Source organism: Panthera uncia, chromosome D4 (assembly GCF_023721935.1).
Source record: "Panthera uncia isolate 11264 chromosome D4, Puncia_PCG_1.0, whole genome shotgun sequence".
NCBI classification, from domain to species: domain Eukaryota; kingdom Metazoa; phylum Chordata; class Mammalia; order Carnivora; family Felidae; genus Panthera; species Panthera uncia.
Window position 1 is genome coordinate 72,150,275 of NC_064807.1, and position 27,096 is coordinate 72,177,370.

The 27,096-nt window shown below is 52.7% G+C and overlaps 1 protein-coding gene and 1 long non-coding RNA gene across 2 annotated transcripts in view; one reads left to right on the top strand and one right to left on the bottom strand.

Moving 5' to 3' along the window:
* COL27A1 (collagen type XXVII alpha 1 chain) overlaps nt 1-23,321 on the top strand; it is a 137,555-nt gene extending 114,234 nt beyond the window's left edge. Inside the window, 20 exon segments of the mRNA XM_049637373.1 lie at nt 3,445-3,501; nt 3,692-3,745; nt 4,274-4,327; nt 4,605-4,658; nt 5,309-5,362; nt 5,677-5,784; nt 6,254-6,361; nt 7,229-7,336; nt 11,028-11,081; nt 11,494-11,556; nt 11,945-11,998; nt 12,141-12,176; nt 12,297-12,314; nt 12,547-12,582; nt 12,870-12,896; nt 15,234-15,299; nt 15,649-15,817; nt 16,732-16,841; nt 18,511-18,729; nt 22,325-23,321. Coding sequence (XP_049493330.1) covers nt 3,445-3,501; nt 3,692-3,745; nt 4,274-4,327; nt 4,605-4,658; nt 5,309-5,362; nt 5,677-5,784; nt 6,254-6,361; nt 7,229-7,336; nt 11,028-11,081; nt 11,494-11,556; nt 11,945-11,998; nt 12,141-12,176; nt 12,297-12,314; nt 12,547-12,582; nt 12,870-12,896; nt 15,234-15,299; nt 15,649-15,817; nt 16,732-16,841; nt 18,511-18,729; nt 22,325-22,471 — 1,596 coding nt within the window. The 3' untranslated portion in view covers nt 22,472-23,321.
* Nucleotides 9,507-18,589, bottom strand: LOC125927244 (uncharacterized). The gene is made up of 3 exons (XR_007459283.1): nt 17,882-18,589; nt 14,294-15,675; nt 9,507-9,685 (listed from the first exon to the last, which is right to left on the bottom strand). It is a non-coding gene; the product is annotated as an uncharacterized LOC125927244 (long non-coding RNA).
* Nucleotides 23,322-27,096: the final 3,775 nt, after the last annotated feature.

Below are 27,096 nucleotides of genomic sequence, written 5' to 3' on the forward strand. Positions count from 1 at the left end.
GTCAAGCAGGGGAAACGGACACCAGTCAGGCACCAACCAGAACTGTAATCCCATCATCTGTGCGAACGTGAAGATTGAAGCCTTGCTTAGGAACGAGATCACCCAGTGAGAGCCAGCAGAGGGCTTAGGACAGAGAGCAAAGCCAGCCTTTCACAGCCAGGAAGGAGGCACTGAGGCAGAAGGAGGGCATGTCTGTTTCCCACTCCTTGGCTCCAGCCTCGGTAGAAGACAGGAATAGGTAGAAGAAAGCTTGCTGATGGCTGTGCCCTGCCACACCGTGCAGGTGGGGACATGGGGCCAGAGGGCCAAGGCATTGGTCTCAGGTCACATTCCAAGGCAGCACCAAGATGGCCCCGGGCCCGGGCCTTTGAGCTCCGAGTCCCCCGCTCTTGCCTCCCTCCTCCCCTGCTGGCCCAGCTGGAATGCCTCTTAGCAGGCGGCCTGCCGCTGTCTCCTTGCCCCCCTGCCTCCCCAGCCCTCCTTTCTTTCGCCGAGTCAGCTACCCACTAACTACATCCCGCTGCCTGGTGAATCACCCTGGCCTGGCTTGCTGTCCAGCTGGTCCCTTCCTCCTGCTTGGAGAAGAGATCTGCAATCAGTGGGCTCCAACATCCCACAGGAAGCCGCAGGAAGTGTCCCTCCTCGGCCCTCACGGTCTGCCACGGCTGGCACAGGAGGGGTTAAGACAGACCCTGAAACAAGAGGCTCCCTCTGAGCCACCTTCAGCCCCAGACCCAGTTCCTGTGGCTGCCGAGAATGGGATCCTAACCCTCAATCTGCCCTGAGCCTGCCGGGGCCTTGGGTGGGGCCCCAGGGTTCCCCGAACCTTGACGGCCTCATCGGTTAAGCGGGTGGGTAGCTCGGGAATGCGAGGCGAAGCAGGACATCACATAGATGGCAGCCAGGGGCACTTTCTTATGTATAAGGTATTGTATGAGTTCTCTCATTCATTTGGCTATCTAACAGGGACTTAGGGATTTCAAATGATTATGTGGTGTGTTCTCGGCCCTGAGCTAGGGGCTGCAGAATGATGCCCTAAAGGGCTCAGGAGTAAAAACAAGCACAAGAGTGAAAAGCCACGCACAAGCTGGAAGGTGCTGGGAGGAGTGGGAACAGGTTCGCAAGGGAGACCCCAAAACACAACGGCCGTGTGCAAAGCTCTTGCCCGGGATGTCTCCACGGTCCCCGCCGCGACCCCCACCTGGAGGTGTCAGTGTCCCACGTGACAGATGGAGAAACTGAGTCTTCACGATGCTCAAGGACTAGGTCAGGACCCCGGTGGAAAGGTGGCAGGACTACGATGCAGACTGTCTGATGCCAGGCTGTGCATCCCTGGCTTTCGGAAGCAGGCACTTAGATGAGCTGATATGTCATTCAACTCGTTTTTGTTTTTTTTTTTAATGTTTATTTATTTTTGAAACAGAGACAGAGCATGAACGGGGGAGGGTCAGAGAGAGAGGGAGACACAGAATCCGAAGCAGGCTCCAGGCTCTGAGCTGTCAGCACAGAGCCCGACGCGGGGCTCGAACTCACGGACTGTGAGATCGTGACCTGAGCCGAAGTCAGACGCTTAACCGACTGAGCCACCCAGGCGCCCCTATGTCGTTCAACTCTTGAATTCCCTGTGGGGCATGTGTCTACAAAGGTGGTGTCTGGAGGGATTAGGGATGAGACTCTGGGAACAAGGAGACGGGGGCTTCACCAGCTTCCTGGTGCTAAAAACGCATCCCCGAACTAGAGCCACAATGTAAGGCAGGGCGGGGGAGAGGTGGGGAGCGGAGGAGATCTGTACAGCTGGCTTTGGGGTCAGACCACTCCTTGATTTCTGTGTGGCTTTGACTAGGACCCTTCTTTCCCTGGGCCTCAGGCTCCCCCTCTATAAAATGGGCCAGTAGGCACAGCAGTGTAGGAGTGCTGAATGGAATCTATGAAGCACGTCATGAAGTGTCGGGCACACAGAATGCACTAGGTAGACCCTGCCCCCCTCTCCATATGCGCCCTAGTCCAGCTGCTTCCCTCCACGGTGGGACTGAGACTAGGGACAAAAAGCCACAGAGAGAGATCAGGGAAGAGAGGGAATCCCCACTCCCTGGGCCACCCCCTTGGGTACAGCTGGTTCTAAGCCTCAGGCCAAGTCCCTCCCGCCTTCAGTCTCTGCCCACAGGAGCCACAGAGGCCCTGGGCCAAAGGACTGCAGCTGCCAGCCCCCAGGACTGATTTGGGCCGGGGACAGGCTCCAGCTGCAGGGGCAGCTCCTTCTGCCTCCCAGGCTTCCCCTTCAGTCGCGGCCAACATCAAGAGGGCCCGGGGTGCCCTGGCTGGAGCCTCCTGCCCAGCATGCACCCCCACGGGAGTGGCACCGGTTGTCTGGGGCTGGAACATTCTGAGCCCCGAGGTTCTGCCGCTCGCTGTTCTGCTTACACCTTTCCTGTAGCCAGCACATGGCATCCAGCCTCCTGTCTTGGGGGTGGACCAGGGCCCAGGGCGGCCTGCCAGGGTCCCACGGCCTCGAAACCCAATCTCTCCAATCCGACTGAATCCATGCCACACGTCGCCCCTGCTGTTATTGTCAGCAACGCCCAGTTTCCTGGCCATCTGAGGCCCTACTGTGTGGGCAGTCCTGAGCTTCCCTCACGGGGTCCTCAGAGCAGCACTGCAAGGCTTCCCTGTGCTGTTTGCAGATAGGAATCTGTCTGATGGACAAGACCCCCGAATTGGCCCGCGGCCGAGTGCAACGTGGGGCAGCCCCGGGCCTGCTCTGGGGTTTTCTGGCCACTTCATTCCTGCAAAGGCCAGAGAAAGGGATTCTTACTCGGGGCTGAACAATGGAGCAGCCCACATCATCTCTCTGTGCCTCAGTGTCCTCAGCTGTAAAATGGGAAGAATAATGTATCACCTGCTGCATAGGGTTGTTGGAAGTATGCAGCCAGTGTCTGTGGCTGGCCGGTGGCAGTGCCCTTGGCTGCCAGCTGTTGGAACTATTGTCACTCCCTGAGGAGCACCACACGGGGCCTTCTCGTGTCATTTCCTGGAACTCCTCGGTATCACCATTGTCCCTTCACCCTACCTCGCCCCCATTCCCCGGCTGAGACGAAGAACTCTGAGATGGGAAGGGACCTGTTGAGGGTCTGAGCAGCTGGTCCTGTGCAAAGCTGGGCATGACCCAGGTCTCTGCTCCGAGCTACCTGGGTCTTACAGCCTGAGGGCTCCTGCTCGGGGTGCCTACCGGGGCAGACCGTAAAGAACACTATGCTGTGTTCCACGATCCTGGTTGCACACCCAGGTCTGCCCTTTCCCTCTCTGGCCTCAGTCTCCCCATCTGTAACCCTAAGTAGGCTGGACTTCATCTCTGACGAAGGCCCTTTCCACGCTGTGTGGAGTATCTAGAACTCCCCAAATTCACCAGGAGCGGGAAGTGTGTCTTAAAGCCCGTTGTGTCCACAGGGGGAGCAGGGTGAGGATGGCAAGGCCGAGGGGCCCCCTGGGCCACCTGGAGATCGGGTAAGTCCCCCTTCCGGTCCCCTGGACCCCTGCCCAGGTGGAGCCCTAGCTTCTTGCTGTGGGGAGGGGGAGGGGAGATTGGCAGGGGTGAGGCTGCTGCCAGCTTGAGAGCCGGAGGCCAGTGAGACCCAGACCCAGGTCTGCATCGCCTGCACCTGGTGGCTCATATTTTGTTGTCCTTGTCATTCAGGGCCCCGTAGGCGATCGAGGAGACCGTGGGGAGCCAGGGGACCCTGGATACCCCGTAAGTATCAGAACTCCTACCTGCTGGCAGCCTCCAGCATGTTCTGCAGGGACATTCCTCAGCCCTCACAGGCGCCTGGCAGGAGAACAGCCTTCACCAAGAGACAAGCCCTCCCTTCCACCATCAGTGCCCAGCTTGAAGCACAGACCCCCTGAAAGAGAGCTCAGGCCAGAATTCATGCTGACAGGGGGACCGTCAGAGGGAGAGGATGAGATGGGAGACAGAGACCCCTTTCCTCGCCGGGCCTCAGTCTCCCCATCCGTGGCCGGGAACAGCTCTCCCAACAGAAGCAGTGGACAGAAGCAGGAGACAAGCCACTGGGGGAGCACCCGGCCCCCCCACCAGGCTCCTCCTCTCACGGGCAGGGTCATTATTCCACGGCTTTGCAGATTAGCGAGCCCAGAGAGGGGACGATGACACATGGCTATAGGAAGAGTAAGCGCTCGGGGGCTCCTCCAGGCCGGAAGTTGCCCGGGCCCCCAGCCCTGCCAGGATGGGCCCCCTCACTGGTCTCTCCTTGGCTTCCAGGGGCAGGAGGGTGTGCAAGGCCTCCGTGGAGACCCAGGCCAGCAGGGCCTACCAGTGAGTGGTGCTTCCTGTCCCCCACCCGGCCCCTGCCCCGGAGGTGGGTGGACAGCAGTGGGGGAAGTAATGGCCCCTTTAAAGCACAGAGGGATCCTCCCTGTGGGATAGCCTGGGGCAGTCCCCTCTGGTTTCTCCTGCCCTGATGCTTGGGGTGCCCCCAGAGCCTGCACCCCCAAACCCCTCCCACCCCTCCCCCTCCAGGCGGACACTGGCTACTGCCCTCCCCAGGGGGGAGTCCTGGGGCTGCTTTGCATCATCTCACCTTGGTTTTCAGGGGCATCCGGGACCCCGGGGACGTCCAGGACCCAAAGGATCGAAAGGGGAAGAGGTGAGAGAGCTGACGTCCACAAGGGAGGCTGGGAGGGGCAGACACTGGCCCAGGCACAGAGCACGTGGGAGGCTGGGCTGGTTGGCGCCCTGCAGGGTGCTTCAGGTCAAGATCTCTTTGCTTCAAAGTGCCTGAGGGGTGGGGGTGAGGGGGATTACCAGCCCAGTATGCGGGGCCTCCAGGAGGGGGACTTTCCTGTCTTGTACCCAGAGCCCTTATGTCTGCCTCCACTGAGGCACTGAGGTTGTTGGGCCAGTGCTGTCTTAATGCCCTCAACCTCCCCTGCCCCCCCACCCCCCACCACTGTCCCAGGCCACAGGGATATAGCCACACTCTGAGGATCAAAGGAGCTCCCGGGCTCAGGTTCCCACTAGGAAATTGCTGTACCTAGAGCCTCTGTAGCAAGGGGAGCCAGAGGGGGCCCAGGGCCCAGAGCAGGGGCAGTGACAGCACTGGCAGGTTCCAAGGCCAGCCTGCCCCTGGGCTTCCAGGCCGGGGCTCTTGGGCCCATGTGCAGATTCAGATGCTGCCCAAGAGGTAGAGGGACAGGCCACAAAGGGGCCCCATAATCCTCTCAGCACCTGTCCCAGAAATCCTAGGGGTCTTTCCTCTTCCAGGCAGCTTCCATCATGTGCCCCTTGATTTTTCAGGGACCAAAGGGAAAGCAAGGCAAGGCAGGGGCACCTGGACGAAGGGGGATTCAGGTGAGTGACCCATGCACGGCTGGTTCTCTCCCTCCTGCCTCCCAGCCCTCCCCAGAAGCCCTCCCCAGCTTTTTTTTTAAATGTTTATTTATTTTTGAGAGAGAGAGAGAGAGAAAGCGCATGAGCAGGGGAGGGGCAAAGAGAGAGAGGGAGCCACAGAATCCAAAGCAGGCCCCAGGCTCTGAGCTGTCAGCACAGAGCCCGATGCGGGGCCTGAACCCACAATCCACGAAATCATGACCTGAGTTGAAGTCAGACATTCAACCAACTGAGCCACCCAGGCACCCCATCACCAGCTTCTTTTATACCTCCAGGGCCTGCAGGGGCTTCCAGGGCCTCGGGGCGTGGTGGGGAGACAGGGCCCCGAGGGTATGGCTGGACCAGATGGGTTTCCTGGCCGGGATGGTCAAGCAGGACAGCAGGTGAGCAGGGGTTAACAGATGGTGTCTTGTGTGTGTTGGGGGCAGGGTGGGGTGGGGGGTGGGGTTCTGCCATAGGCCATGGGCCAGGAGAAGCAGGTTTGGAAACTTGCATGGGGCAGAACCAACATATCCAGAAGTTTCCTGCATGGGCAATGGCCTCAGTCCTTGGGACCTGGGAATGTGGCCCTTCTGACTGTCCATGTTTGCACCCAGAAGGTCCTGCCCCGTCCAGTGCAGGGAACTTCTGCCTTTAAGGTCCCTCTTCCTCCCTACCTGCAAATGTGCAGCTCCTGGTGTTTCACTGGTCCAGCTGTCCTCACACACACAGGCAGGATGACCTCTCCCGTGGAGTCTGACCTCCCCCTTCCAGGTCCACCCAGAGTCCACCGGGACTTTGGAGTCATTCTGCCTCCTTGGCTGCCTATTTCCTGAAACACAAGAGATCCCCTTTTGCCATCTTTCTTTACAGGGGGAGCAGGGAGATGATGGGGACCCTGGCCCCATGGGCCCTGCAGGGAAGAGAGGAAACCCAGGTGTGGCCGGCTTGCCTGGAGCACAGGGGCCCCCAGGATTCAAGGTCAGACTCTTGTTAATACACTTACCCACCCCTGGCACCCTTTCAGCTTTGGTACTAACCATAATGACACTAAGCAGTGTCATTATGGGCACCCATGTCCCACAGCCCATGTGAAAATGGAGTTCCTGTCGCTGACATTTCTCAGGGGTCCCTGCCCCAGGCTTGAACCTGACTTATAGGAAAGTGTATCCAGGTAGCAAATAATTATAGAAGGCACCCTCCAGGCCTTAATAAAACAGGCAAACTGGTTACTAAGCTGTCCTTGGGCGCCCTCTTGTGGGCCTTCGTGGAACAAAGGCAAGGTAGGGCTCCCAGCCAGGACCTCCTTCTAACAGGCTTCTTTTTAGAAAGCTTCCCTGAGCGGTGGGGAGGCAGTCCTGAGTCGGTCTGAGCCCAGGACTAGACACAGAAGGGGAGACTGAGATGGATGAGTCAGACATGGCTCCTCATGCCCTCCCCAAGCTTGAGGTTTAGTTGGGAGAGAGGCTGGAACCCTCTGCGGGAACAGCAGGCAGAGGGAGAGGTGGCCTTGGCCCAGGGAGGGTTTAAATGAGGCGAACAGGGGAGGAATGGCTGGAGCAGGGGTGCGGAGCTGGGAACTTCGTGGTCTGCTGGGAGGAAACAGTGTCGAGGAGAGGCAGGGTGGGGAGTGGAGGGGAAGTTGGAGCTTGAATGCCACAGTAAGGAAAAGAGGCTGTCCTCTCAAGGAGGCTGAAATTCTGAGCCCCCACCAGGCCTGTATCTGAGCCCAAGAATCCTGAGATGTCAGTTGACCCTGTGGAATCACTCTCTTGGATCTCCCTGCCCCTCCCCTAGAACCATGTCCCCATTTGGTCATTTTGATATTTTGGGTTTTTTTTTTTTAAGGGTGAAAGTGGATTGCCTGGGCAGCTGGGCCCGTCTGGCAAACGAGGGACAGCAGGTGGAACCGGGCTTCCTGGGAACCAGGGGGAGCCTGGATCCAAAGGCCAGCCGGTGAGTGAGCCCTGGAAATACAGATGTTCTCACACACACATGCACACAAATACTCATGTTCACACATGCACGCACAGGCCCAGAAGCCTCCCTCCTGCTCTGTGACAAGGGCAGAGCAACAGCCTCTCTGGGCACCAGATGCTCATCTGCCTCCCCTGAGCAGGGTGGCAGGAGGGAGGAGGCTCAGAAATGAGATCTGAGGGGCGCCTGGGTGGCTCAGTTGGTTGAGCGTCCAACTTCGGCTCAGGTCATGATCTCACAGCTCGTGAGTTCGAGCCCCGTGTTGGGCTCTGTGTTGACAGCTCAGAGCCTGGAGCCTGCTTTGGATTCTGTGCCTCCCTCTCTCTCTGCCCCTAACCCACTCACATTCTGTCTCTGTCTGTCTCTCTCAAAAATAAAAATAAACATTAAAAAAAAATTTTTTTTTAAAAGAAATGAGATCTCAGTGGTCCCTTCAGAATGAGGAGATGTGGATCACCATCTGAACCTGAAGTAGACTTGTATCTATCTAAGAAGCTCATTCTGTGATTTAAAAAGCATCTCACAAGGAAAACTCTGGGCTCAGATGACTACAGTGGAGAATTCTAGCAAAAGTTTATGGAAGAAGTACTACTCATTCTTCATAAACTTTTCCAGAAAATTGAAGAGGGGGGCACTAATTCCCAACATAGTCTATGAAACTGACATTACCCTGATGTCAAAGCCGGACAGAGACATTGCAAGAAAATTACAGACCAATGTATCTCATAAATAGGAATACAAAAGTTTTCAATACAATTTCAGAAATACCAATCTAAGAATATATAAAAAGGGTAGTACATCAAGACCAAATGAGGGGTGCCTGGGTGTCTCAGTTGAGCATCCGACTTCGTCTCAGGTCATGATCTCGTGGCTCGTGGATTCGAGCCCCGCATCGGGCTCTGTGCTGACAGGTCAGGGACTGGAGCCTGCTTCGGATTCTGTGTCTCCCTCTCTCTCTGCCCCTTGCCTGCTCACACTCTGTCTCTGTCTCTCAAAAATAAACAAACATTAAAAAATTAAAAAAAAAAAAAGAATGACTGAATTTTTCCCCCAAGAAGCAGAAAAGAGTCAAAGATATGTGTTCTCACTACTTCGAAGTTTATTTTATTTATTTATTTTGAGAGAGAGAGAGAGAGAACACGGGCGTGTGTGTGCTGGGGAGGGGCAGAGAGAGAAGGAGACAGAATCCCAAGCAGGCTCCACACTGTCAGCGCAGAGCCCAATGCAGGGCTCGAACTCACAAATCGTACGATCATGACCTGAGCCGAGATCAAGATTTAGACGCTTACCCAACTGAGCCACCCAGGCACCCCTATTATTCAATATTGTACTGGCAGCTCTAGCCGAATGCCATAAGGAATAAAAAAATAAATAAAAAGCATTCATGTCAAAAAGGAAGAGGTGAATCTTTTTATTTGTAGATAAAATGATTATCTATATAGAAAATCCGGTGGAGGGGCACCTGGGTGGCTCAGTCAGTTAGGCATCTGACTTCGGCTCAGGTCATGATCTTATGGTTTATGAGTTCGAGCCCCGCCTTGGGCTCTGTGTTGACAGCTCAGAGCTTGGAGCCTGCTTAGGGTTCTGAGTCCCGCTCTCTCTCTCTCTGCCCCTCCCCTGCTTGTGCTTGTTCTCTCTCTCTCTCTCAAAAGTGAATAAACATTAAAAAAAATTAAAAATAAAAAAAAATCCAGTGGAATCTACAGGAAAGCTACTAGGACAAGTGAGTATAACAAGATGGCTGGACGCCAGCTCAATATGCACACATGAACTAAATCTCGCACCTGGGTGGCTCAGTGGGTTAAGCGTCCGACTTCGGCTCAGGTCATGATCTCATGGTCCATGAGTTCAAGCCCTGCATCAGGCTCTGTGCTGACAGCTGAGAGCCTGGAGCTTGCTTCGGATTCAGTGTCTCTGTTTCTTTCTGCCCCTCCCCCACTCAGGTTCTGTCTCTCGAAAATAAATAAACTGTTAAAAAAAAAATGAACTGAATCTCTATGCACTAGCCATGATCAGAACTTGAAATCTGAAAAGCAATACTGTTAATAATAGCAGAAGAAATAGGAAATACTTAGAGACACATGTGACAAGAGGTGTACAAGACACATGGGCTGAAAACCTGCAAAGCATTTCTGAAATAAATTGAGGGAGACCTAACTAAATGGAGGAACTTACTGTGTTCGCTGGTCAAAAGCGCAATATTGTTAAGATGTCAGTTTTCCTCCAGTTGGTATCTGGATTCAACGCAATCCCAATCAAAATCCCATCAAGGCTTCCTTGTGGAAAATAGGAAGCTGCGTCTAACATTCGCTTGGAAATGTGAAGGATCTGGAAGAAACAAAGCAACTTGAAGAAATGGGCAAGTTGGAGGACTTGTAGTATTTGATTCCAAGCTACAGGAATCAAGAAAGTGTGGTATTGCCATAAACATACTAATAACAGATCAAAGGAACAGCATAGAGAATCCACACGTGTAGTCACACACGTGTATGGATAACTGGTTTTTGACAAAGTTGCAAAAACGATTCAGTGGATACAGAACAGTCTTTTCCAGCAAATGGTACCGGGACAATTGGATACCTTATACCCTGTACAGAAATTAACTCCACATCGATCATACACCTAAAACTGTAAAACTTTTAGAAGAAAGGGTAGAAGAAAATCTTTGAGACCATGGGTTATACAAAGATTTCTTAGATATGACAGCAAAATCATGACCCATTAAAAAAAATTGATAAAGTGGGCTTTATCAATATGGAAGGCTTTTGCTCTTCAAAGGTAAGAGAATAAAAAAGACAAGCCACAGGCTAAGAGGAAGTACAAATCATATATCTAGTAAAGGATTTGTATCTAGGATATGTAAAGAACTCTCAAAGCTCATTAATAAGAAAAGGAGTAGCCCAATAAAGAAATGAGGCAAAAGACTTAGATGCTTCAGAGAAGACGGACGGATGGCAGATAAGCACATAAAAAGATCAGCATCGCTAGTCTTTAGGCAAATGCTCATTAAAACCATAATGAGGTGCCATTGCGCACCTGTTGGAATGGTAACAATTTTCAAAGGCTGAGCACACCAAGTGTTGGCAAGGGTGTGGGGCACCTGGAACTCTCCTACTCCGCTAACAGGGATGTAAAATGGTGCAACCACTTTGGAAAACAGCTGGGCGCTTTCTTTAAAAGTTAAGCACGCACCTACGGTATAATCCCGGCCTCCAGAATCGTTCACACCCCATCGCTCCCCACAATGGCATCTGGGTGAATATGAGCAAGTTCCTGCTCTCTCTGAGCCTCGGTTTTCTCATCTGTGAACAGGGCGCACTGTGCCCCCCTGGGCCGATGCAGGAATGCAAAGCACCTGGCACATTGCAGGCCCACAGCTAATGGTTATTCTGAGGGACGCAGTCCTTGGGAGAGCCTTTGGGATGGGTGGGGAAGAGCCTGTGGGTCCTATCATCCTCTTCCTTGAAGACCTGGGACGGGAGAGCCTAAGAGTTCTAGAGCATTCTCACCCGACAGAGGGCATACAGTGTCCAGTGTGTGAGCTCTTCACCCTCACCAAGGTGGAGCCGCTGATGTCCCTGGGAGAAGGCAGGCCCAGAGGTCCTGGGTGGTTGGCTGGGCATCCTTGTCCTGGCCCCACTCACCCCATCTCATTCTGCTCCCCGCACAGGGCGACTCTGGCGAGATGGGCTTCCCGGGAATGGCCGGCCTCTTTGGACCCAAGGTACAGATTCCTACTCCATATCGTTCCTGTTGGGGTCCCATCCATCTACCTAGTTTGTCCATTTATCCATTTACTTTTGCAACAAGTTTTTCATAAGCACGTACAGTGGTGGGCCGGAAAAGAGCGAGAATCGGGCACGGATACCCTCGTTCCCCAGAACTCATATTCCAGCAGACCTGGGTTCTAAGCCCAGCTCCCCAGTTTATCTGCTCTGCACCTTAGGCAAGTTACTTTGGATCTCCAATTCTCAGTTTTGCCATCTATAAAATGGGTGTGATAACCATAGAGGGTCGTTGAAATGGTTAAGAACAGAGGCTTACACTATATAAGCACAGAGCCAGCACACTCTGCTACCTGCTTAGTAATTGTCAAGCCACCCAGACACAGACAGCCCTTCTTCTGCCTCCCACAGGGCCCTCCTGGAGACATCGGCTTGAAAGGCATCCAGGGCCCTCGGGGGTCCCCCGGCTTGATGGTGAGTCCTCTCCTTGTCTGTCCTAGTGGGGACAGTCGCCCAGGCCAAAGGCTGGCCAGCCATCCGCTGGGTGGATACAGGCCTTATTCCTCCTGCTCCTTCAGACTCGAGCCCCCTCTGCCCGCAGCCTTCTATCCCCTTGCCTGTGCCCTTCCTGCCCAGCTGGGCTGCCGCCTCCCCCTTTTACCTGCTCCCCTCCCCCCATTCTTCGTAGCCCACCCCAAGGCACACAGGAGGGGCCCCCGGAGGTGCATGGCCTGGCCCCTGTTTGAGGAAGTCTCCCTTCCATCCCAATGGGACACTCAGGCTGCCGTCCACTCTCCTGTCCCTGTGACTCGGTTCCCCAGGCCCTAGGACGAGAACACACAAGCCTTTCTGTCTCCTTTAGGGAAAGGAAGGCATCATTGGCCCCCTCGGAATCCTGGGACCTTCAGGACGCCCGGTATGTGTAGGGGGCTGACCAGAAAGACTGTTGAGGCAAGCTTGTCTCTGTGACCCAGGGCCAGTCTGAGCCTCAGTTTCCCCATCTTGGAAATAGAACTTCCCCTCTGAGTCCTCTCTTACTGGGCCATGATTTATTGCAGGGTCCAAAAGGCGACAAAGGCAGCCGAGGGGACTTGGTGAGTCGATGGCTGCAGGGGGCAGCACTCCAGTGGGTAGGGGTGGGGTGGGGGACAAGGGCAGGGGCACAGCTCAGCCCTATCCCCTAACTGTCTCTCTCTGCTTCTGTCCTCCTCCAGGGACTGCAAGGTCCGAGGGTGAGTGGGCTGGGGTATGAGGGCTGGTGGGATGGGGATGGGGGTGGGGGGGGTGGTGATGACCACTGAAGTCCTCAGGCACCTTCTTTCCCTTTGGACCTCAGTCATCCCATCCGTACCCGTCTGTGCTGGAGGTACGACTGTCCTGGGTCTCAGGTCCACTTGAGGAGGCCTGGGGTGGGGAAGATGGAGGGCCTTTGACCAGGTCCTCACTGTTCTTATTTCCCTCCAGGGTCCTCCTGGTCCCAGAGGCCGGCCTGGCCCACCGGTAGGTATCATGCTCGGTGCCCTTGAACTCCAGGGCAGGTGGCAGAGCTCCTTTGAATGAGGCCCAAGGCTTTGCTGGCAGGTGCTTGTCTTGGCCCTGACCCTGCAGGGCTCACAAGCTTCCACAGACTTCCAGGAGACTGTGGAGCACAGACTCTGCCTCCAGAAGAGCAGAGACCAGCTCTGCGTATCCCCTGTGCCCGGGTGGCCCCTCCAGGCTCCTGACAGCCCCTGAGGACTCCAGCACCCAGACCCCATCAAATACTGACTGAGGCTCTTCCTTTTCAGGGTCCTCCAGGGAGCCCTATCCACTTTGTAAGTTGGAGAATGTTCTCTTTGGCCTCCTTGGGGTAAGGCCTGGGAGGGTGGGGGGATGGTTGGCAGCTGACCTCGTTCTGGTCACAATGGCTAGAACCCTAAGCTAGGCCCAGGGATGCCCACGTGGTTTTGTCCCCCCACACCGGACCCTGGACCCTAAAGCAGCAGAAAGAGGCCAGAGGGTGGGGAGTTGATGTTTTAGCCAGGATGTGCTCCTGACTGGGAACCCAGGGGGACACTCCAGCGGCCGGGCCCCTGGTCCTGATCCTGTTAGTGTGCTCAGTACAGATCAGCTGACTGCCGAGGATCTAAACAGGTTCTGATATCAATTCAAGCTTGACCCAGGGTGGCCGTTTCCCATTCCCAAGAGCAATTCTGGGACACCAGCCGAGTGCCCTACAGTTCAACTCCATTCTGACACTGTGTATCAGGAGAAAGCATTAGACCCCACTGGTTCTCAGTCCTACGGGACCCATCCCCCATCCTGCCCACCTCAGATGCCTGGTTGTCACCTGTGCTTCTACCAACTGGCTGTAAAGCAGAGGTCCCCATGCCCCTCATTGGGGTCAGTTAATTTGCTATAGCAGCTCACAGAGCAGAGAAACGTTTCACTTACTAGATGACCGGTTTATTATAAAAGGAAATCACTCGGGAATAGCCAGACAAAAGACAGGCACAGGGCAAGGCATGAGACGGAAGCTTAGACTCACGTGCCCTCTCCGGGTGGCCACTCTCCCCAGAGTCAAGGTCTCTGAGTGCCATCCCTTTGGGGTTTTAGGGAGGCTTCGTTACATAAGCATGATTGATGAAATCATTGGCCATTGGTGTTGATCCAAGGCCTCTGAGGAGTCCCTCCCTGTGTTACCACTGTGCTGGCTGACTGTGACAGTCAGGCCCTGACGGCGTCCCCGGGAATGGCTGAGGAGGAGGGCTGAACGGAACAGGAGCCCTCGTGCCACTAGGCCCCTCAGAGCTCTGCTCTTCTCATCTCTCAGCATCTCACTGTCCGTCCCCCCAGCGTCATCCACCAAAATAAACTGACGGCTCTGACCTCTCGCTCTGCACCGACCCCAGCCCTTCTCTTCTCTAAGGAAGCCAGACAGCTAGGGGAAAGTGAAGAGATCTGGGGGGGGGGGGAGCCTTTCCCTCTAAAAATGGAAAATTCAAGGAATTTGAATTTTTTTTTGCATAAGAGCTGATATATTGAGTGTTTGTGATAGGCAGACACCGTTAGATGTGCTTTTCATGGATTAGCTCACTGATTTCCTCTCAAGGTTCTGAGAGTTTTATAATCATGCCCATTCTCAGGGTCCTGATGCAGAGGGATGGTAAGCAACCTGCCCAGATCATGCAGTTAGCAAGCAGCAAGGCTGAGATGTGAACTTGAGAAATACCTGTAGAGTCCGGGCTCTGGACCTCTCGGGCTTTGCTCTCCGTCCTGCTCTCCCTGTCACTGTTCTCACGGCAAGACCGCTGCTGTGCTTCTGGAAAGTCCAGTGCTAGGGTTGGAGGCACAGGTGTGTGGTTGACAGCTACAATGCAAGCCAGAGGAGAAACACAGGCACTGCCGACACACGGAGAAAGGAACCGCACCCAGCCTGGGGGCGGGAGCCCGATGAAGGATTTCCCGAGGAAGCTGACATGTAGGATGAGTCTAGGGCAGGGCTACTCAACTGCAGCCTTTACCAACAAATGATTCTTTGCTATGAGTGATTTTAGGGTGTTTAGCAGCGTGCCTGGCCTCTACCCGCTAGATGCCAGAAGCAACCCCTCCTCCAGTTGTGACAGCCAAGAATGTCTCTAGATATAGCCAAATGTCCCCCAGGGGGCAACACTGCCCCTAGTTGAGAACCACTGGATTAGGAGATAGCCAGATGGAGCATTGGAGGGTAAGAAGAATGATCCAGGTGATGGGAACAGCATGTGCAAAGGCCCCGTGGCTAGATAGAGCATGGTGCTTAGCGATTTGGGAACACAAGAGTGCGTCTGGTGCACAGAGTTTGTGTGACCAAGAGAAGAGAGTCTGGGCCAGAGACCACAACACTCAGCTCAGGTCTTGTAACCACGTGGAGGAGTTTGTACTTAATCCTGAGGGTGATGGAGAGCTAGGGAAGTCCTGGAGAAAGGGAGTGGAAGGGTCAGCTCTGACTCCGTTTGTAAGTGGAGGAAAGACAGAGAGTTCCACAGGAGGCAGGCGACTTGGCCGTGATACCACCCAGGCGGGTGGCTGGGAGAGCTCGTGCTCAGACCCTGGGTCTCCCTCTTGGTGAGTCTGGGGAGGTCTTGGGGCCAGGAGTGGGGACAAGATGCACACCCCGTCTCCTCTTTGCACAGCAGCAAGATGACCTTGGAGCAGCTTTCCAGACGTGGATGGACACAAATGGCGCACTGAAAGCAGAGGTACCTCCGGGCCCCCTGCCTGCATGAGATCCCCTCCTGGGGGAGACAGAAGGAATGGCTCACGTGTGGTCAACAGCCTCCACGTGGCCTGCACCGAGCGTCCCACAGCTTATTTGTTCCCCGAGCTGGAGCTGGCGGCTGGGGGAGTCGATGCTGGCCCTCCACTCCCCTTAAGCTTCCAGACTCTGGGGCAGCCCCCATCCCATCCCTGGCCCTCAGTTTCCCTACCTGTTAAGTGGGGGGAGCCGCATCATCTCCCAAGTGCAAGAACTTGTGGCTGCAGAGGCTTAGACCTCGGGCCGGGCCAGGACCTCAAGGAGCCGGTGACCACCTTCTCTCCTCATGACAGGGTTACAGCCATCCAGACCGGCTGGTGCTGGACCAGGGAGGGGAGATCTTTAAAACCTTACACTACCTCAGCAACCTCATCCAGAGCATTAAGACGCCCCTGGGCACCAAAGAGAACCCTGCCCGGGTCTGCCGAGACCTCATGGACTGTGAGCAGAAGATGGTGGACGGTACGAGGGCCTGTGGGGTCTGAAGACAAGGCTTCCACCCCTCGGGGTGGAGCGGGCCGGGCAGGGGAGGTCCAGGAGGGGCTGGCGGAGATGGGGCATTGGGGTCTTGGCTCACTGGGACCAAGATTCTGTCCTTGGGGAGACAGGCACCTGGGGTGGTCGTTTATCCGCTCAACAAACAGTCACTGAGCCCCGCAAGGCAGGCCCTGTGCTTCCTGGGGTGTGGGGGAATGCTTGTACCCTTTCAGAGCCCACAGTTCTGCAAGCTGGGGACAACCGTTTCAGTGCAAGGAGATAAGAGCCTTGTCGGGACAAGCCTCCAAGGGCGAGGACAGGGCAGGGGACTGTGGGGGGGGTGCTGTCAGGGATTCTCTGAGAGCCAGGATCCGCCCCCCTTCCCGTCCACACCTCTTCTCTCCACTGACAACAAGGTACATTAGTGGCCGGTTGTCCTGCTCTTTCAGCTGTGGGGCCTTCGGCTCCCTTGGAAGGCCTGTGGGGAAACTGGGGGCCGGCAGAGGTGTCTAGCCGGTGGGGTGGAGGCCTGATTCCCGCCCCTCCCCCTGCAAGCCTTGGGGGAAGAGCCCCTTCACCCAGATGATCCCTAAATCCCTTGGGCGAGTGATTCCGCCTCTCTCAACCTCAGCTGTTCCCTCTGTAAAGTGGACGCTTCACAGGAGCACCAGAGGCAAGGGCTCAGCCTTGTGGCCCCTCCAGGGCCTCTGCCAGCTGTGAACTCTGCCCAGAGGCCTTGTTCCCATCTCAAGGGCTCGTGGAATCCTTTTCTGCTCCCTTCCCCGACGTCATGCCCCGCTGGGGCTCCGCGGGTCACCAGGGGTGCGGTCCACCTGCAGAACCAAGCCCCAGGCTCCTCCCCACATACACATACCATCCCCCGTCCATGCTGCCTACAGGTACCTACTGGGTGGATCCAAACCTTGGCTGCTCGTCCGACACCATCGAAGTTTCCTGCAACTTCACACATGGTGGACAAACGTGTCTCAAGCCCATCACGGCCTCCAAGGTCTGCTCCCCCCACCCCGCCCCGACACTGACCGGTCCTCTCTGCCCCTCCCCTGCCCAGGGCTCCAGCCCACCCAAGTTATGGTCTGAGCCTCGGCTGTCTTGCTGCCTGGCTGTTTGTGAGCCTGATTCCTCTTCTGTAAACTGGGGAAGAATCCTTCTAAATCTGTGGTTGCCAAACCCTTTCGAGTTGTATGATGAGGTTAGTGGTGTTTCCTTCAAGTAGAACTTTCTGCCTAATACCAAAAACAGCAATAGTGGGCCCAGCTGGCCTGGCTTGGAGAGCCGCGAACCATCAGTACAAAATAAGTCCGTGTGATGCTCACCGAGGACGCGCTGCCTGAGCTGTGTGTGCACACGTTTCACGGATGCTCAGTGCCTGCTTCCCACATGCCCGTCTCTGGGCTGAGGATTTGAGGTGGCTCAGGGCAGCTCAACAAGAAACCAGGACAGGTGGCGGCACTGAGGCATCACCACCCCCCCTGCCCGGGGTACCCTGCGGTGTATTGTGGGTCTGCAGGGTCAGCAAATCCTCCATATGGGAGGACTCATGCTACAGTGGGAGGAGCCCATTGGCCTGCAGGGGAGGGGTGGGGGCAGAGAACCCCTGCATCCCATCCCATCAGGCCTCCCGAGGAAGCTCCAGGAGCTTCCCCGTGCTGACCGGCTCTGACCCCGAGTTTAAGAATCTGCACGTGGGCCAGCTAGTCAGCGAGTCTTGTCGGGTGGCCAACATGTGCCAGACGCAGGAAACACAGTAGCCTCATCAGTGCCCACCCCCACCCCAGCCAGGCTCTTTCCCCTCTGACTCTGAGTCTGGGGTTTGGGAACCCCCACGTCAAACCTCCCCAGCAGAGGGGTGAGGCCAGAGATGGCCCCTGCACTGGCCATCCCACCAGGAACAGTGGCCACCGTTTTGTGCCGGTCTCAGCCTATAAATAACCAACGTTGCAGCTGGGCCAGCCCTTGTGGTTCTTACTATGATTGCAAGGTGCCCTTCGCTACTAAGAAACTTTGAAAAAGTACAGATTTGTTACTTACCGGACCTGAAAATCACACAGCACATCGGGGGCACACAGCCAGGTTGCTGGTGGAGAGAGGCGTGTGTGCAGGGGCCTGGGGTTCTGCTTTTACTGGGGTCCAGGGTGGGGGCTTAGGGCTCCTCAGCACTTGTGTTACAAAAAGACAAAACCAATGGTCAGGGCTTAAGCTGCATCCACTGAAGCCATAAATCCTGTCCTTGTTGGTTGTTGGGACTGCCATTTCTGGGGCCTTGGGACTTAGAAAGGGTGGGGAGGGCACTTCTCATATTCCCCCTCTTCCAAGAGGCTCTTGATCTACTTCCTCTTCCTCTCTGGGCCTCAGGATCCCAGCTCAGCTCCAAAGACAAACCCCCTCCCACACCCATGCCATGGGGGAGGGATCAGGTGACTCCGGAACCCTCATAGCTGTGGCCTCGGTTCTTTCCCGTCCTTGTTACTCCTTGGCTGTGGACTGGCTCACACCGGACCTCTATGTCCCTGTCTCCAGTGGGCACGCGTCTGGGGGCAAAGCTGGGAAAGGCTCACCAGGAAAGAGCTTCTCTCTGCTTCTTCCAGAGAGAGGTGAGGATATTTGAGAGCCTCGGGCAGCCGGCCTGACCCTACCTCACTGCCGTGTTTCTGCCACAGGTCGAGTTTGCTGTCAGCCGGGTCCAGATGAATTTTCTGCACCTGCTAAGCTCTGAAGTGACACAGCACATCACCATCCACTGCCTTAACATGACCGTGTGGCAGGAGGGCACGGGGCAGACCCCAGCCAAGCGGGCTGTGCGCTTCCGGGCGTGGAACGGGCAGATCTTTGAAGCAGGTGGTCAGTTCAGGCCAGAAGTGTCCATGGATGGCTGCAAGGTAACCCTTGGGGCCCCTCCTGGGCCTCTCATGCATGAACATAGCAATTAATTATATTATAAAATTATAAAATTACTCATAACAATTATTATAAAATTATACATAACAATTAATGTAATACACGTTAGCACATTACATTAGTATGTTAGTGTAATATAGTATATTGTATTAGCATAATTAGCAAATACATACAATTTTTATCTTTCCGTAATAGTTTTATTATAACAGTTTTTTTTTTTAATTTTTTTTAAACGTTTTTATTTATTTTTGAGACAGAGAGAGACAGAGCATGAACGGGGGAGGGTCACAGAGAGAGGGAGACACAGAATCTGAAACAGGCTCCAGGCTCTGAGCCGTCAGCACAGAGCCCGACGCGGGGCTCGAACTTACAGACTATGAGATCATGACCTGAGCCGAAGTCGGACACTCAACCAACCGAGCCACCCAGGCGCCCGTATAACAGTTTTTAAAAATTCCTTTGATTCACTATCATCTCTGGGAAACTTCTGAGAGAAGATCTGGCGGATAGAAATTTCCCAGGCTGCTAGATGGCTGTACTTACTTGCAAGGCTGCTTGTAGGAGAATGTATTTCTGTTCTTCTCTTTGCCCCCATCCTGACCAGGCTAATTGGTTCTCTTGACACTTTTGGTTATTTTTAAATGTCTAAAACTGGGTGGGTTGTTGGCAGAGAGGGAGTCAGAAAGTTGTCCAGAAAAACTAGTTGCCCAAAATTAAACAAAACTAATAATACACAGTGTTAGTGAGGACGTGGGGAAACCAACACTCTTGCACAAAGCTATTTGGGAAAAAATTGGTAGAGGCTTTTGGGACCCAGCTGGATATATATACAGGAACACCTCAGAGGTATTGTGGGTTCAGTTCTATTCACTACAATAAAGTGAATATTGCAATAAATTAAGTCTAATTAATTTTTTTGGTTTCCCAGCACACACAGAAGTTATGTTTACATTATACCGCAGCCTATTAAGTATTTAACAGCATCATGTCTTAAAAAACAATGTACATACCTTAATTAAAAAATACTTCACTGATTGGGGTGCCTGGGTGGCTCAGTTGGTTAAGCGTCCAGCTTTGGCTCAGGTCATGATCTCATGTTCGTGGGAACCATGAGCCTGCACTGGGCTCTGTGCTGATAGCTCAGAGCCTGGAGCCTACTTCGGATTCTGTGTCTCCCTCTCTTTCTTCCCCTCCCCCACTCACACTCTGTCTCTCTGTCTCTCTCTGTCTCTCTCTGTCTCTGTCTCTCTCAAAAATAAGTAAACATTAAAAAATTCTTCACTGATCGGGATGCCTGGATGGCTCAGTCGGTTAAGTGTCTGACTTTGGCTCAGGACATGATCTGACCTGATCATGGGTTCAAGCCCCACATGTGGGGCTCTGTGCTGACAGCTCGGAGCCTGGAGCCTGCTTCAGATTCTGCGTCTCCCTCTCTCTCTGCCCCTCTCCTCCTCGCACTCTGTTTCTCTCCCTCAAAAACATAAACATTAAAAAAAATACTTCACTGCTAAAAAATGCCAGCCATCATCTGAGCTTTCAGTGCATCATAATCACTGCTCACAGATCACCAAAACAAATATAATAGTCATGAAAAAGTTTGAAATGTTGCGAGAATTATGAAAATGTGACCCAGAGATACAAAGTGAGCAAATGCTGTTGGGACAGTGACACTGACACATGTTGCTCGACACAGGGGGTTGCCACTAACCTCTGATTTATAAAACACACATCTGTGAAGATCAGCAAAGCGCAGTGCAATGAAACGATGTTTGCCTGTGCAGTAAAACCTTGGTTTGCGAGCATAATTCGTTCCAGAAACATGCTTGTAATCCAAAGCACTTGTATATCAAAGTGAATTTCCCCATCACGGAAACTCAGATGATTCGTTCCACAACCCAAAAATATTCACATAAAAATGATTACAATAGTGCAATAGAATACAAAATAATAAAGAAAATACAAAATATAAAGAAAAATAAAGACATTAACCTGCACTTACCTTTGAAAACCTTGGTGGCTGGTGTGAGGGAGACGAGAGAGGAGGGTTATTGTGTAGGACGACTTTCACTCTAACGGAATCACTGCTGTCTATTGGCTCAGTGGAATCTTTCTCTTTTCCTGCAACTTTAACAAGGAACCTATCCAATGATTCTTGCTTTTGCCTCCTTTTGAGGATTTCGCAGAAATGTGACATTGTATTGTTGTTAAACAGATTCATCGCTCGGGCTGCTACAGCCTTATTCGGGTGGCGCTTTTCTACAAAATTCTTCACTGTTTCCCACATTTTACACATCTCCCTAAGCTCATTTTAAGTGAGGGATTCCTCTGCCTTTCTCTCCTCCTCCTCTGCAGACGAGATGCACATGTAGACTTCTTATAAAATCTTGCAGTTTCGGCCACTCACATACCTCGCTCGTATTTCTCGATGACTTATTTCCTTCTTAACTTCCACTGTGATCGCCTCCTTCTTACTGGCTTTCTTTTCAACCTATTTCTGCATGGGGGCCATTGTACACGCTCACACGGATGTTGACTACAGGGCAGTATTAATAAACTCTTGTCATGTACTGTATTTAATGTAACTGGCAATAAGGTAGCAGAGGGAAGGGTCTGTATCCGCAGGCAGCCTGGCCTAGAATGAAGCAAAGCATTCCTAAGCTTACACTTGTATGGAAGAGCAAAGGACTGTCTGTAGGTGCTTTGAAGTGACAAAAAATACACTAATGCCAGTCGTGGGCACCCCCTTCAACGTTCTGAAAAATCACTGATTTCTGCCAAACACCCCAGCCTAAGACTCAGCATCCGAATATGGGAAACGATCACCCACAATCCCGCTGGGAGAGAGAGAGAGAGAGAGAGAGAGAGAGAGAGAGAGAACCATTGGCTCAGTTGTGATCATGTGACACTGGGCATCATGTACTACTTGTATTGCAAGACATCACTCATTTATCAAGTTAAAATGTATTAGAAATGTTTGCTCGTTCTTATGGAACACTCGCAGAACAAGTTACTCACAATCCAAGGTTTGATTGTATATCCAACATATTTCCAAAGCCTCAGAAACGTATGTATCCTTTGATCCAGCAAATCTACTTCTAGAATCTGTTCTCGGGAAACGAGAAGAACATGCCCAGAAGTTGAGCTCCAATGACATTCCTTATGAGAACAGAAATAATAGATGCAATCTAAATGGACGAATGCAGGGGCACCTGGGTGGCTCAGTTGGTGAAGCGTCCGACTTCAGCTCGGGTCATGATCTCGCAGTTTGTGGGTTCGAGCCCCATGTCGGGCTCTGTGCTGACAGCTCAGAGCTTGGACCCTCCTTTGGATTCTGTGTCTCCCTCTCTCTCTGCCCTTCTCCTGCTCGTTCTCTCTCTCTCTCTCTCTCAAAATTAAAAATAAATATTAAAAAATTTTTTAATAAATAAAAAAAAATTTTTAATGGGCAAATACAGGTGGTCCCTACAGTGAAATCCCGTGAATCCATTAAAGATGGTGAGAAGAGATGAGAAGTACATGTGACAGATGGTGGGGACTGTGAGGGTCACACGTGTACCCTTTCCCTTCTCCTCTCAGGTCCAGGATGGCCGCTGGCATCAGACGCTTTTCACCTTCCGGACCCAGGACCCACAGCAGCTGCCCATCGTCAGCGTGGACAACCTCCCTCCTGCCTCATCAGGGAAGCAGTACCGCCTCGAAGTTGGACCTGCGTGCTTCCTCTGACCTCTGACCTCCTGGCTCCTCTAGGCCTTGAGGGGGAGGGAGGAGGAGGAGGAGGCAAAGGGAGGGTCCTTAGGGGCAGGTGGGCCCAGGAGAGACAGCTCACCTGCCCAAGGATTCCTGGGTAGGGCCCCAGCTGTCGTCTGCCCAGTAAACGTGGCTGGGGGGTAGCAGGGAACAGTGTATCCTTGGGACCAACTGATCCCAGCTCAGCCCCAAAGACCGACCAAAGAGCCAGCCAGAGCAAGCTGGGCCTGCAACCCGCCTGAGCCCTGCGGCCTGTCTCCCAGCTCTGCCCTCCCCAGCTTCCTGCCCAAAGAGCCCCACGTTCTAGCCAGCTTGAGGGGAGGGGGCATCTCGCCAGCTGGTCCCTGCCAGGGAGCTTTGATGTGCAATATTAGAGAGGAGACATGAAAAAAGGAGAAAAGGAAAGGAAGAAGTATATATATTTTATTTAAACAAACACAGAGAAGGTGCATTACTATTTTTTCACCTGGGAAAGAGGTGAGGGAAGAAGCAGCCAGAGGGTGGGAAGCAGTGGAGGCCGAGAGGGGGCAGCGCGACCCTCGGGGCCGGAGGTGCCCACGCTAGCTACCTCCCACTGTGAAATCGCTGGTGCTCGCTGTCTCATAGTGTATGTGATTTTTTTTTAAGGAAAAAAAAAAGCCTATTTAAGATTCTGAAGGTGCTACCATTTTTGCCACAGACTCTGAAGAACCGTTTTGATGTGGGGTATCATGCACATGTGGTGCTCTCCTCCAAATGACAAAGTTTGGGGAATTTGAACATGTTCTGAGTATCACCCTTGTGCTCATCAGGTAATCGACTAAGCAGGGGGAAGGAAAAAGGAAAACCACAAGAAAAAAAAAAAAAAGCAAAGCCGAAGAAAGAAAAAGAAAAAAAAAAGAAAAAAAGAAAAAAAGAAAAAAACCCTACCAGAAACAGAAGCAGAAAGATTCACCTTTTTAATTTATGGATTTCAAAATGTTTGTCCTTCTAAGGCAGGGGGAGGCCTGAGCATGAAGGAATTTGGGCTCGGCCTGGTCACGGTCCTGGAGGGAAGATAGGCTTATCTTGGAAGGTGTGATCTAAGCTGGAGAGTCAGGGGTTGAAGCCTTGACTTTGAAGAAACCAGTTTTAAGAGCGGTGTTGGGTCAGCGCCGGCCTGGAGGGGACATATCAACATGGAACCATCTCACCACACCACATCCTCCCTCCCAGAGCTTGTCCCTGCCAAGATGAGGCCATCACTCTTGCTTTTCCATTGTCATTAAGTCCTCTAGAAACCCCACGTCATTAGCTCCAAGGGTAAATGTGGGCTGAGGAGAAAGACTGACGGCAGGAAGCTCGGGGTGCCGCGTGACTGGGGGATAGCCAGTGTAATCTGGGCTGTCCTTTCTCAGACAACCAGTCAGCCCAGGTTGGATTTTGAGGTTATTTTAAGTATGGAATTATTTTTATAGAAGGGGAAGTTTTATGTGAACGTCTGTTTGTGTCTTCTTTTTTATTTTCTCTAAAAGTCGTGTCTCTTTGGGAATTGGATTTGATTTTCATTATTTAATACCTCACTCTGGCCCACCTTCCCCACCAGACACTTCCTGTATATGCCTCGCCCTCCCGCCCCAACCCAGACGCTCCCCACGGAAGTGCGTTCTTGTAGCAGCTTGGGCCTCATCTCAGCCCTCGGTTTCCCCACACCGCCAGTCTCCACCTGGCCTCTGTCTCGTTCTTGGGATTTTCTGCTGTCCTTGTTTGTGTCTGTCCACATGTCAGTGTGTTAAAACCCCAGTGGGTTCCGTTTCTCCTTTTTCCCTTCTGGATTTTAAATAAATATTTAAAACTGAGGCAATGGAATGATGCATCTGTGGCTGTGTGCTTCTTTGAACAGCCCCCGGAGGGAGGTTTCCAGCCCGGGTAGGGGAGCGGGGGGGGGGGGGGGGGGGGGGAGGAGAAAAGATGCTCAGGGGATGCCCTGTTTATGCTGCTTCCCCCAAAGGAGGGAGGCAGAGAGAGAGAGAGAGAGAGACGGCATGGAGTCAGCACGGGGGTGAGTACTGAAAGGGGGGTGGTCGGGGTCCCATGGCGTATTCCTTCCCTAGGGTTGCTGTAACAGCATCGCAAACCTGGAGGCTTAGGACAGCAGAAATGCATTCTCTCCCAGCTCTGCAGCCTGGAAGTCTGAAATCCAAGTGGTGCCAGTGCCCCCCATCCCCCACGCTTCTAGGAGAGGTTCCTTACCCTGATCAGCTTCCGGTGGCCCCAGGCATTCCTCCGCTTCCGGCTGGAGCACTGTGGTCTCTGCCTCTTTAGTCACGTGGCATTCTTTCTCCCGTGTGTCTCCGCACATCTTTTTATAAGGACACCAGTCATAGTGGATGAGGGTCCACATGAATGAGCTCATCTTCAGTTGATTACGTCTGCAAAAGACCCTATTTCCAGGTAAGGCCACATTCACAGGTAATAAGGTGAGGACTTCAGCATATCTTTTGGGGGGACACAATTCAACCCATGACACAGAGGGAGGGGGTATATTGAGGTTACCATGAGCAATTCCTTTTTTTTTTTTTTTTTTTTACCGTAGTAACATACACATAAGACTTAGCATTCATGACATTTAGTACATTCACAGTGCTGTGCAACGATCACCACTATCTAGTTCCAGAACATTCTCATCACCCTAGAAGGAAACTCCATACTTATGAAGCAGTCATTCCCCATTCCCCTCTGCCCAAGCCCCTGGAAAACCACCCATCTGCTTTTTGACTTGGCCTGCTGTGGATAATTCATACAAATGGAATCGTATTTCATATAAACAGAAAATGTTTGGAAGATGGGAAAGGTCAGTCTCGTTAATGTCCCTTTCCTCCCATAGAAAGCTGGCCCTTTTTTTTTTAATGTTTATTATTTGTTTTTTAAGAGAGAGAGACAGAGTGTGAGCAGGGGAGGGGCAGAGAGAGAGGGAGACATGAAATCCAAAGCAGGCTCCAGGCTCTGAGCTGTCGGCACATGGGGCTCTAATCCATGAACCTGAGCCGAAGTCGGACGCTTAACCGACTGAGCCACCCAGGTGCCCCAAAAGCTCACCTTCTGTGATTGACTTCTTTCATGTATCATGATTTCAAGGTTCCCCCTTGTGGTATATGTTTCCATACAGTACTTCATTCTTTTTTATGACTCACTCATATTCTACTGCATGGGTATACCGCATTTTTGTTCTCTGCTCATCCTCTGATGGACATCTGGGTCGTTTCCGTCTTTCGGCCCTTGCGGGCAGTGCTTCAATACGAGCATTTCTTACCTATACTCGAGAGAGGACACAATATCACCTGTCTTGGAGGAAGTGAGTGAGAATCTGAGAGATGGCTGGTTTCAGCAAGCGAATAGACAGGACCACCGAGATAAATTTGAATGTCAGGTAAACAGCAGTTATTTTTTTTGATATTATTTAAGTTTATTTATTTATTTTGAGGGAGATAGAGACAGTGTGAGCAGAGGAAGGGCAGACAGGAGGAGGAGGGAGAGAATTCCAGCCAGAATCCCAGAGAATCTCTGCCAGTGCAGAGAGCCAGACACGGGGCTCGAACTCACAAAACCAAGAGATCATGATCTGAGCTGAAACTAAGAGTTGGACCTTCAAGCGACTGGGCCACCCAGGCGCCCCAACAATAGTTTTTGTTTGTTTTGTTTTGTTTTGTTTTGTTTTTAGCATAAGTATGCTCCCATTCGATATCTGAGACACATTAGGACATAGTTATACCCCGCCAGACCTGGAACCTGTAACTCCTGACCTCTGGTTCAGAGTTCTTCCTTTCTTGGCTTGCTCCTCCCACCCTGGGAGCTTGAATGAATCAAACCTTTTCTGCCCTTCTCACCCAGGAGAAAGAACAAATCACAAGCAGTTGGATTCATATTCGGAATTTTATGTTTTAAAACCTTGCTGTAAGTTTCCAGGTCATCAGGGTCTCTCCCCCCACCCATCCCCCACCCCCAGACAGGGAGCACCAGGTGCTGCTGCTTTGCTGTGGCTCCAAAAATCCCGTCCATAGAGCCCAGGATTCATTGTCTGGAAGGGCTTAGAGATCCCCACATCCCAGATACACCCCGTCGTCTTAAATACAAGGTAACTACAGCCAGCGAAGTGCCCGAGGTCACCTGCCAAGGCCAAGGCAAAGCTTTGATTCAAACCCAAGGCTACTGACAAGTGGGGGTAGGGGGGAGCTCAGCATGGCCCCCTGGGATTAGCAGAACCAGCAGCAGTTGGGAATTGGTTACAAAGGCAGATTTTCAGCCCAGATCCCAAACTACTGAATCACAAACTCCCAGGGTGGGGCCCAGCAATCTGTGTCTTAAATAAGCCTCCCTGAAATACGAATCCAATACCACATTGAGATTTCACCTCACACCGGTCAGAGTGGCTAAAATTAACAACTCGGGCGACAACAGGTGCTGGCGAGGATGCAGAGAAAGGGGAACTCTCTTGCACTGTTGGGAATGCAAACTGGTGCAGCCACCCTGGAAAACAGTGTGGAGGCTCCTTAAAAAATTAAAAATAGAATTACCCTACAACCCAACCGTAGCACTACTAGGAATTCCTCCAAAGGATACAGGAGTGTTGATTTATAGGGGCA